Source organism: Gadus morhua, chromosome 11 (assembly GCF_902167405.1).
Source record: "Gadus morhua chromosome 11, gadMor3.0, whole genome shotgun sequence".
Classification (NCBI taxonomy): Eukaryota; Metazoa; Chordata; class Actinopteri; order Gadiformes; family Gadidae; genus Gadus; species Gadus morhua.
The window spans coordinates 24,535,286-24,545,459 of record NC_044058.1 but is presented as its reverse complement, the minus strand read 5'-3'; the positions used below and the strand labels follow the sequence as shown (position 1 = coordinate 24,545,459).

At 48.3% G+C, this 10,174-nt stretch overlaps 2 protein-coding genes across 13 annotated transcripts in view; one reads left to right on the top strand and one right to left on the bottom strand.

The window, feature by feature from the left end:
- LOC115554307 (sialoadhesin-like) overlaps positions 1–6,056 on the bottom strand; it is a 9,260-nt gene extending 3,204 nt beyond the window's left edge. The window contains exons 1-4 of one of the 5 annotated variants that reach the window (XM_030370982.1): positions 5,884–6,056; positions 2,989–4,888; positions 1,023–1,424; positions 1–123 (exon numbers count right to left, since the gene is read on the bottom strand). The exon at positions 1–123 is cut by the window's left edge and continues 198 nt beyond it. In XM_030370982.1, the coding sequence (XP_030226842.1) occupies positions 1–123; positions 1,023–1,424; positions 2,989–3,016 (553 nt within the window). In that variant the 5' untranslated portion in view covers positions 3,017–4,888; positions 5,884–6,056. Of the gene's footprint in view, positions 124–1,022; positions 1,425–2,988; positions 5,199–5,883 lie in introns of those variants that run through there. The other 4 variants (XM_030370984.1, XM_030370983.1, XM_030370985.1 and 1 more) reach the window with 4 other exon arrangements.
- Positions 5,338–10,174, top strand: part of LOC115554305 (myelin-associated glycoprotein) — a 7,657-nt gene continuing 2,820 nt past the window's right edge. For 2 of the 8 annotated variants that reach the window (XM_030370973.1, XM_030370979.1), the window contains exons 1-8: positions 5,341–5,494; positions 5,589–5,635; positions 5,765–5,836; positions 6,516–6,869; positions 6,968–7,261; positions 7,472–7,762; positions 8,177–8,455; positions 10,029–10,046. In XM_030370973.1, the coding sequence (XP_030226833.1) occupies positions 5,617–5,635; positions 5,765–5,836; positions 6,516–6,869; positions 6,968–7,261; positions 7,472–7,762; positions 8,177–8,455; positions 10,029–10,046 (1,327 nt within the window). In that variant the 5' untranslated portion in view covers positions 5,341–5,494; positions 5,589–5,616. Of the gene's footprint in view, positions 5,495–5,588; positions 5,636–5,764; positions 5,837–6,515; positions 6,870–6,967; positions 7,262–7,471; positions 7,763–8,176; positions 8,456–10,028; positions 10,047–10,174 lie in introns of all 8 variants that reach the window. The other 6 variants (XM_030370978.1, XM_030370977.1, XM_030370980.1 and 3 more) reach the window with 5 other exon arrangements.

Below are 10,174 nucleotides of genomic sequence, written 5' to 3'. Positions count from 1 at the left end.
CCCAGTGCCAGCGCAGCACGGGCGGTCTGGACGGGCAGAAGGAGCCCACCGTACAGTTCAGGGAGACGGGCTGTCCCTCGGTGACGGAAACCGGCCCGCTGATGACGGGGGACTCAGGGTGTTCTGTTGAAGGGGGGAGACAAGCTTTGTTTACACTGAAGTTAAAAAAAGGAATGCCTTCATGTGATTAAAAACGTGTTCATGTTTGAATGTGATTGGTATTAATGTCGTCTAGAGTGTAAACAATGTAAAATGGATAAAGGGTTTTGTATTTGCTGTCTTTCTAGGGCTAAGGCGGGCCTCACAGGGTCCTTTTATCTCCACTATCCTGCTCCGATTTCTCTGCTGCTGCCGTTATTTGGATGACTTAACATCCATCCAACAGGAAGCAAGCTGTTCATATAGGAGGTTCTCTATCAGCGACATTCAAGGTGGACACTGGAGCTCCCATAGGATCCGTTCTGGGCCGGCTCCTTTTTAGCTTACATACAAATGACCTCCCATCTGCATGCCCACCTGTCAGTCTCCAAATGTACCAGGCTGCACGCAAACTCTCTGAAGCATTGGCCAATGTGTCCAAATGGATTTAGCTCCTAAACAACTTCGGAAGTCCATCGGCCGGATGTGATGCGTGAAGAACTTAAGGTTCGGGGACACAAGTTAGAGTAAAGAGGGAACTGTGTTGTTCCGTTCAGCAGGGGTACTCTGGGACATTCAGCCTTCTCCTTCGTAGCCGGCAGGCCTGGAACACTTCCTAAAAAAATGTAAGGACCTACACTTTAAGAGAAACACCATTGAAACTATGCAGAGTGTTGACGTTGCCAACATAATGTAGGCTACTGTGATTATCATTATTTTTTTTTTGAACTGTAATGTAATTGCTATTTTGTTGATACACCCAGAACTACAGATGTAAATGAGCCTCTTGGCAAACATATTGAGATTTAAGTGCAAACTAAAACTTGGATTAATATGTACTGTCCCCGCGTGATAAAATAAATATAATTTTCCCTTCAACTCACCAGAGACCTCCAGGGTGAAGGCCCTCGGGGTCCCCCAGTACCCCTCCTCCGGGCCCTTCAAGGCGACCTCAAAGGCCCGTGAGTCCTGCAGGCGGACCTGCTCCAGTCTCAGCGAACAGTCCCCCTCTGAGATCCGCCCGTGGAGGGAGGTCCGTCTGAGGTACTCCCCGGCCACGTGACGGGGGTCCTCGCTGTTGAAGGCGGTGCTCCTCGAAAGGAAACGGCGTCCTCCTGTGAACTTCAGCCGGACCTCCACCCGGCCCCCGCCCCTCCTGAGGGGAGCAGCCAGGGGGGGGAAGGAGCAGGGGACCACCACACAGGACCCGGCCAGCGCCTGGACTCGACCGGGGACGGACGGGACAGGGGAGGAGCCCCCCGCCGCCGTCCAGGAGAGAGCCCCCGCTGGGGGGGAGAGAAGGACAACATGTCTCCTTTTGTCTCCGTTACTTTGAAGTGCCAGTAAACCCAAAGAACATCTTAGTGTGTGTTATTTGACATTCAACTAAATCTACGCGATGTTGTCGCTGTTATAAAATGATAGCGAAATTCAGGACTGTCGCAGAACCCGTTGTTTTTGCCGGTCCCCGCCAACCAGTTTGTGGAACGTTCTACTCTGCTCCCAGCTCAAGTCCGGTTCTTTTCATGATTGCGTCAGGACGAAGGTTCACCGACTACGAGCGTCCTCCTCTGAACACACACTGCGCTAGTGCCTCAGTGTGTGTTGATGTGTGGAGCTCCATCCATCCAGGCAGCAGTTGATGTTGATGGCTGTGTCTCGAAAACGTATAGTATAACGCCACGGTGTTGGGGCGCATGTGATGTCTAGGTCTACAACATCGCTCAGACCTAGACAACACTCAGGCTACAAGCTTTAATATCTCCCCACCCCTTCCTAGAATTCTTAACTCCAACCTCAGAACTCTCAGCGATTAGAAAACACACAAAACATCAGATGAAGGATCCGGGGCCGGGAGGAGTGCAGTGGAGGCTGTGTGGGCCGATATGAAATAAAAGTAAAAGAAATTGATTTTTTAAGTATTTTGTTTGTCTGAAAATTAAATGGCATCGAGCTGCAATGCACTAAGCTAAAAAAAAAACTTCAAGTCATCATAACAAAAAAATACATATGGCGTAACTGAGGGATTGTTCCCATTCTATCAATTAAGGATGTGACGTCTCTGACACACTATTAAAAAATACTGTCTCCATCATCGTTTAGTGGACAACACGCAGATTCCTGAAAGATCGACCAACCGCCTTGGTGCTCTAACATAAGTATAGGTTCCTTCACCATCAGATTTCTTTATTTTCTATCAAGATTGACAGAAAATCTTCGGGCTGCCCAGTTAAAAACATTGTTGTCCGTTAACTATACCAAAACTGAAATGCTGAAATTATTTTATGCAGACATTATCTGATTCACTTTCACATTTACTTTCACCCTTATTTATTTTGTTCATGCATTAGATTGATTTCATATAGGAATGCTACCTAGCAACTTGCTAACTACATCAAGACAAGATTAGACTGGATATTCAGTTGTCAGAGTGTCATCACTCATATCATCACTTCCATAGTGTGGAAACATCTTTATACTGGAACATTTCCAAAAAGATGATCAGGTAAAACACTAAGCTATTGTGAATTTCTTCCAAGATATGAATCAAACGTTGCCTGGCACTGTTCAACATCTAACAACCCTTAAAAGGAGCATTACATTACATTTATTTAGCTGACAAACCTATTTAGCTTGTCCAAAGAAACTTAAAATAAGTGCATTCAAACATGTAGATGCAACCCAAATAGTACATCATGTTAGCACATACAATTAATCAAACAAACTGCTTTAGATGCAACATTATATAAAATATTACTATTTCATGGGCCAGGCCATCATGAGCACCATTGGACCTACTTCAAAGGAATATAGAAAGGGATTTAAGTAGAAAAACTGATTTTTACTTACCTAACATAAAAAAATCCACTAGGATCATGGTGTCCAGACAGAAGATCAGCTCAGACAGAGAACGAGACACTGAGGGAGACAGTGAGAGAACCAGAGAGAGAGAGAGACTGTGGTAGACAGGGAAAGAGTGAGAGACAGACAGAGAGAGACACACACACACACACAGGGATGGAGGGAGAGAGGGAGAAAGGGCAAGGAGCAAGAGGCTGAAGCAAGACTAGTTTGCAGTACTGCAACAGAAGCAGATTATGAACTGCACGTCAGTCAATGAAACCGCAATACATTATTGTATAAGTGCATTCCATCCAGATCGGTTTTAGTTGCTTAACTTTTTCTCCCCAGGAGCTCTTTCATGCCATGCTATTCTGCTCACAGTTGACAAAAGAGAGGACTGCTCGTTAGACTAAATGTAATGCAACCAATCACTCATGTCCAAACGTAGCTTCAACTATATACAACATGAAATGTAGTCTTGTGTGTGGAAGTCCAACCTGTGCAGACTTGTGAATCATCCTCTAAAAATAAAACCCTGACACAATCACTTCCCTGTGTCCGAACACACTGGATCCACATCGCTTATTCCTCCAAAATAACCAGTAACCAAACAACAATCGAATTTATTAGAATAAAACTGAATTTCAATAAATCAAGTCATTGGTTATAGTATAGCTGTCATGTTATTAGGAGGTTTATGAACAAAACATTGGTCAATATTCTTCTGCAGGTCAGATAGAAAGCTTTAAATACAGATAGACGGACAGACAGATGACATACTGCAAACCGAGCAAACTCAACAGCCTTTTTAACATTCACTTTTGCAAATTTTTGGTGTACAATATATATAAACAGTAAATTGAAATGTGACTTACTATCACAAAACGGCATATTAATCATTTTGTTATATATTTAAGTCATTATTTGACCCTAACTGTTGCACTACTTTGAAAATCCAAGCATACAGCAGACCTTGGATCACAAACAACAAGAAAAAAAAGGGATGCAGGGAATGTGAAGTTGACGCTATAACACGATGGCGAGCGGGCTATGTTAGAACGAGCAGGGTTTTATCTTTAGTTTCAGGACCTAATTTTTTGGAGAGCATTTCTAGTTCCCTATTTATTTTATAGATGAATAAATACTACTTCCATTCCAGGACTTTAGTTTTAGGAGTAGAGTATGTGTGGTTGATGGCGGTTTGATGAATTCTCACCTGGCCTGAGTCAGACTGACTGGAGTCTAGGGCAGAGTGAGGCTGCACACCTCTTGGGCAGTCATGCACACAGGTTAAGCGAGCCATCACCACACATAGGGAGGTCTATTACATGGCAGCCCTTCTAGTTTTAAAGGTTAGTTCCACATAATAAATAACCCTGAAACTACAGCCTCCTTTATTGCAGAAACGTACTCCTCCTATTCTTCTTCTTTCGTGTATCATCAGATGGCCAACTCGGTGTCGTGCAGCCACGCCCTCGTCTCTGGTCCCAAGTCAAATAGGCCAGCTTCTGAGGGTGGGCTGTATAGGGGGCAGCCGGTGATTATGGGCTCGGCAGTCTGTTCAGGTTCGCCACACTCGCATGCCGCACTGTCCGATAGGCCCCACTTCTTCAGAGATGACTTGGAGCGGCCGACCCCAGTACGTAGACGGTTCAGCGAGGTCCACAGGTGGCGTGGCAGGTCTTCTCCTTTCACACCGCCTCCTGGGTCCCTAATGTATCGTTGGATGCGGGAGGGCCCAGCCGTCTCCCAAGTCTGTCTCCAGGATGCTGCCAGCCAGGCATCTCTGGACAAGTCATCAGGGATAGACTGTAGCATCTCTTGTGCCGCCTTGTTGTAGGCATGGCGAGACTTGAGCCTGCCTGGTGGTGCCCGAGAGAAGACGACAGCCTTCACGGGGCCTCTCCTGCGAGTTACGAGAAATGGTGCAAGACTAACTCATGAAACGAATGTCGCCGAAGAATCATCGAGTTGGCAGACCAAGGTCAAGACCAAGGCAGAGAACGTCCTCCGCAGGACGGGCGGACACCCCTACCATCGAAAACCAAGGCCTGTCAGTGCTCCAACTCAACGTCGAGGGCCTTACCACCGCCAAACTCGAAGTCATCAGGCATCTCCTCCTATTGGTTCTGTCTCACAAGATGGTGCCCAGCGTGACAAAACTTTACATCATCAGTGTTGATAAAGCTTTCAAAATGCTGGAACTTTCGGCCCTAACCACTACCCCCCCCCCCCCAGTAAAATCTATAATCAATGGTTCCATCTTGCGTCAGATGTGCTAACTTCCTCTTTCATACGGCGTGAAGGAAATCCTGTATGATGAAACCAACATTGCCCAATGTTACTGGTCCTAAAAAATAAAAGTCCTAATTGTCAACAACAGATGTGTCCCTCTATGTAAGCCTTTCTCAGAGGAACAGACAGTAAGACGAGCTGGTCTGACCATCTAACCGTTAGCGATCTGCCAGACCGCAGCTGACCACACTGCGTAATAACTCTGAGACTCATTCAGGTAAATACATGTGGAGAGACATGCGTTTCCATCTCTAGATTAGGGTGGGCAAATGGAATTACAACACTATTTTTTTATGTATTTTGAACGCCAGGTTTTCTTTGCTGAGGAAGTACAGTCCTATGCTGGAGTATATGTTTGGTCTGTATTGTTAGAGAGTGTTGTTCATGTATGTTTGACAAAATGGTAATTTGAAGATCAAATGCTGGTACAGAACCAGTGGAACTGTTTTTAAGTTTTTACCTTTACACCTTACATGAATCAATGCAGAACTGAAAGAAGATTCTGTTAAGAACATGGAGGGATCCATTTTTATCCTCCTCCTATGGTGTCATCTCCAAGGTAAGAAATGGATCAGACGTTATTTCTGTTAAACAAAACTGGTTTACCATGTATTCAACCTACATCTGTTGAGTTGTCTTCATGCATAAATGTAGGTATCCTACATTAGTACCATGTAGTTCATTCACTCATTCATTTCACTTCAGTATGGTCCTTATGTGTAGTGTGGTAAAGTTTAGTTTGTGTGTGTGTGTGTGTGTGTGTGTGTGTGTGTGTGTGTGTGTGTGTGTGTGTGTGTGTGTGTGTGTGTGTGTGTGTGTGTGTGTGTGTGTGTGTGTCTGTGTGTGTGTGTGTGTGTGTGTATGTGCGTGCGTGCGTGTGTGTGTGTGTGTGTGTGAGTGTGTGTGTGTGTATGTGTGTGGGGGGGTCTTTATGTGTGGAGTTTTTATGCTCTCCCCGTGTTCATGTGGATTTCCTCTCGGTAATCCGGTTTCCTCAGACACTGTAAAAAACATTTTAGTTGCCACTCCTGCCACTCCCATGATCAAGGCAAGGGCACTGCCTCCGGAACAGTTTCACGGGCGCGGCCCTGTGGCAGCCCACTGCTCCTAGCTTCAAGATGGGTTCAATGCAGAGGATTAATTACCCCCTTAGTAGTACGGGCCCGGGGGTAGCACGCTTGATGAGTGTTGTGGCTAGTGTGTTAGTTCTAGAATAAAAGTTTGACTGTCTTTCCCAGGCGTCGGAGGCCAGAGCTGGACCGTGTTTCTGCCCCAGAGTGTGAAGGGTCTGCAGGGTTCCTGTGTGAGGATTCCCTGCAGTTTCACGCTGGAGTGGGGCTGGGATACTTACCTGGACCATACATGTAAAGCCCAATGGTTTAAGGATTTTAGGCGAGACCCAGTGTTTGACTCCAGCCTCGAAGGATATCAAAACCTCTACCAGGGAGAGCTGGTGGGGAATCTCCTGAACAGAAACTGCACAACCATCTTCCACAACCTCCCCGTCTTCAAATCCGAGCTTTTCTTCAGAATTGATTGTAGAGACAGACTCAAATACAACTACGCTACTGGCGTTGTGGTCGATGTTAAAGGTTCATATTTTGGTTAATTATGTTACATTAATTTTGCTCCATTCAGTTTATCCGGTTTTGTCGGTTTAACTAATTCCTCTGACGGTTGTGGTTAACAGATGTGTGGAATCCGGTCTTGAATCCAAAAGGCCGAATGGAGGCTGTTGAAGGCAGGCCAGTCATGCTTTCCTGCTCTGCTCAGATCCTCTGTCCGTACCGACCCACGCTGTCATGGACGCCAAGCCTTGGAGACACCCAGGAGACAGTGGAAGATGAGCTTGTGACCTCTGTGCTGACCTTCAATGCCTCCGCACTTCACCATCGACAGAGGATCACCTGCTCCTCCCTCTACAAGCGCAACACAGGACTAAGCGACGCCACCTTCAAACAATATTTGACCATCAACGTTTTGTGTGAGTAAAGGTCATTATTTCTATTTATTTTAGGACCTTCTGGTAACACAGTTTGGTTTTGTTGCATTTAATGCGATGTAGTGCAACGAGGCAATGCGGTGATTCTTAGGTCCAAGTCCCAGAGACCCAATGTGGCTGTGGGTGGTTCTATACAGCAATGTTCTCTACAGACCAGTATAATAAAGATGGCCCCTGAACGATTGCTTTCAGACCCTCCGGACAACGTATCGGTGGAGTGGCCGTCCAGCCCGGTGCTGGAGGGAAGCTATGTGCGTCTGAGGTGCAAAGGCTCCGCCAACCCCACAGTGGACCTCTACGCCTGGTACCGCTCCCGACTGAACCCAGGAACCGATCAGGGGCCCTCTGAGCGGCACGCTGAGGGGCCCCTGGGTTTCAGTCGGTCCATCAACGTGTCGGTCTCTGCAGACGCTCAGTACTTCTGTGAAGTGGGGAACCTTTACGGAGCGAAGAACACCAGCCTGACCCAGATGGTCGTCCACTGTGAGTCCACCACCATGAGCCATGCCCGGTTGCAGAATGTTTCTAGCTACTGGGTGCCTTCAACTTAACATCGACGCAAATATTATCAAAACTTATGCTGCATCAACACATAAATCACTCGGTTTACTTCATAGATTGCCCTATTGTAAAAAAAACTGTGTGAAGAGTTTTATTCAAATGTGTTCAGACTTTACTTTCTGCTCCTCTGGGTCCTGTTGCCATGGATGCTGTTACTATGGGTCCTAATGGAATGTATCCTGTTGCCATGGGTTCTGTTGCTATGGGTCCTAATGGAATTTGTCCTGTTGCCATGGATCCTGTTGCTAAGGGTCCTAATGGAATGGGTCCTGTTGCCATGGATCCTGTTGCTATGGGTCCTAATGGAATGGGTCCTGTTGCCATGGTTATCCACAGATCCTCCTAGAGAGGTGGAGCTGAGGGCGGAGCCGCAGGGCGGGGTGCAGGAAGGACGGGGCTTCACGCTGAGCTGCTCCGGCCGGGCCTGGCCCTCCTCAAACTACACCTGGTACCTGGCCTCAGCAGGGGCCCCCGGGGTCAGGGTCCCTCTCCCGGACCACGGGGCCAACCTCACGGTGGAGCGGGCAGAGCGACGCCACGGCGGACGCTACTACTGCCTCGCCGGAAACTACCTCGGAGCGAAAGAGTCGGACCCCGTCCACCTGGACATCCTCTGTAGGTTCACTCCTAACCGTAACCCATCCACTGTAGGTTCCTCCTGACCCTAACCCATCCACTGTAGGTCCCTCCTGACCCTAACCCATCCACTGTAGGTTCCTCCTGACCCTAACCCATCCACTGTAGGTTCCTCCTGACCCTAACCCTAACCCATCCACTGTAGGTTCCTCCTGACCCTAACCCATCCACTGTAGGTTCCTCCTGACCCTAACCCATCCACTGTAGGTTCCTCCTGACCCTAACCCTAACCCATCCACTGTAGGTTCCTCCTGACCCCAACCCATCCACTGTAGGTTCCTCCTGACCCTAACCCATCCACTGTAGGTTCCTCCTGACCCCAACCCATCCACTGTAGGTTCCTCCTGACCCTAACCCATCCACTGTAGGTTCCTCCTGACCCTAACCCTAACCCATCCACTGTAGGTTCCTCCTGACCCTAACCCATCCACTGTAGGTTCCTCCTGACCCCAACCCATCCACTGTAGGTTCCTCCTGACCCCAACCCATCCACTGTAGGTTCCTCCTGACCCTAACCCATCCACTGTAGGTTCCTCCTGACCCCAACCCATCCACTGTAGGTTCCTCCTGACCCTAACCCATCCACTGTAGGTTCCTCCTGACCCTAACCCATCCACTGTAGGTTCCTCCTGACCTTAACCCTAACCCATCCACTGTAGGTTCTTCCTAACCCTAACCCATCCACTGTAGGTTCCTCCTGACCCCAACCCATCCACTGTAGGTTCCTCCTGACCCTAACCCATCCACTGTAGGTTCCTCCTGACCCTAACCCATCCACTGTAGGTTCCTCCTGACCTTAACCCTAACCCATCCACTGTAGGTTCTTCCTAACCCTAACCCATCCACTGTAGGTTCCTCCTGACCCTAACCCTAACCCATCCTCTGTAGGTTCTCTCCTGACCCTAACCCTAACCCATCCACTGTAGGTTCCTCCTGACCCTAACCGTAAACCATCCACATTAGGTTCCTCCTGACCCTAACCCTAACCCATCCACTGTAGGTTCCTCCTGACCCTAACCCGTCCACTGTAGGTTCCTCCTGACCCTAACCCATCCACTGTAGGTTCTCTCCTAACCCTAACCCTAACCCATCCACTGTAGGTTCCTCCTGACCCTAACCCATCCACTGTAGGTTCCTCCTGACCCTAACCCTAACCCATCCACTGTAGGTTCCTCCTGACCCTAACCCATCCACTGTAGGTTCCTCCTGACCCTAACCCATCCACTGTAGGTTCCTCCTGACCCTAACCCATCCACTGTAGCACTTTGTAAAGTTTTTTTTAGCTTGTTTAAACTGTGTGAAGAGTTTTATTCAAATGTGTTCAGACTTTACTTTCTGCTCCTCTGGGTCCTGTTGCCATGGGTTCTGTTGCTATGGGTCCTAATGGAATGTATCCTGTTGCCATGGGTCCTGTTGCTATGGGTCCTAATGGAATGGGTCCTGTTGCCATGGATGCTGTTGCTATGGGTCCTAATGGAATGGGTCCTGTTGCCATGGATCCTGTTGCTATGGGTCCTAATGGAATGGGTCCTGTTGCCATGGTTATCCACAGATCCTCCTAGAGAGGTGGAGCTGAGGGCGGAGCCGCAGGGCGGGGTGCAGGAAGGACGGGGCTTCACGCTGAGCTGCTCCAGCCGGGCCTGGCCCTCCTCAAACTACACCTGGTACCTGGCCTCAGCAGGGGCCCCCGGGGTCAGG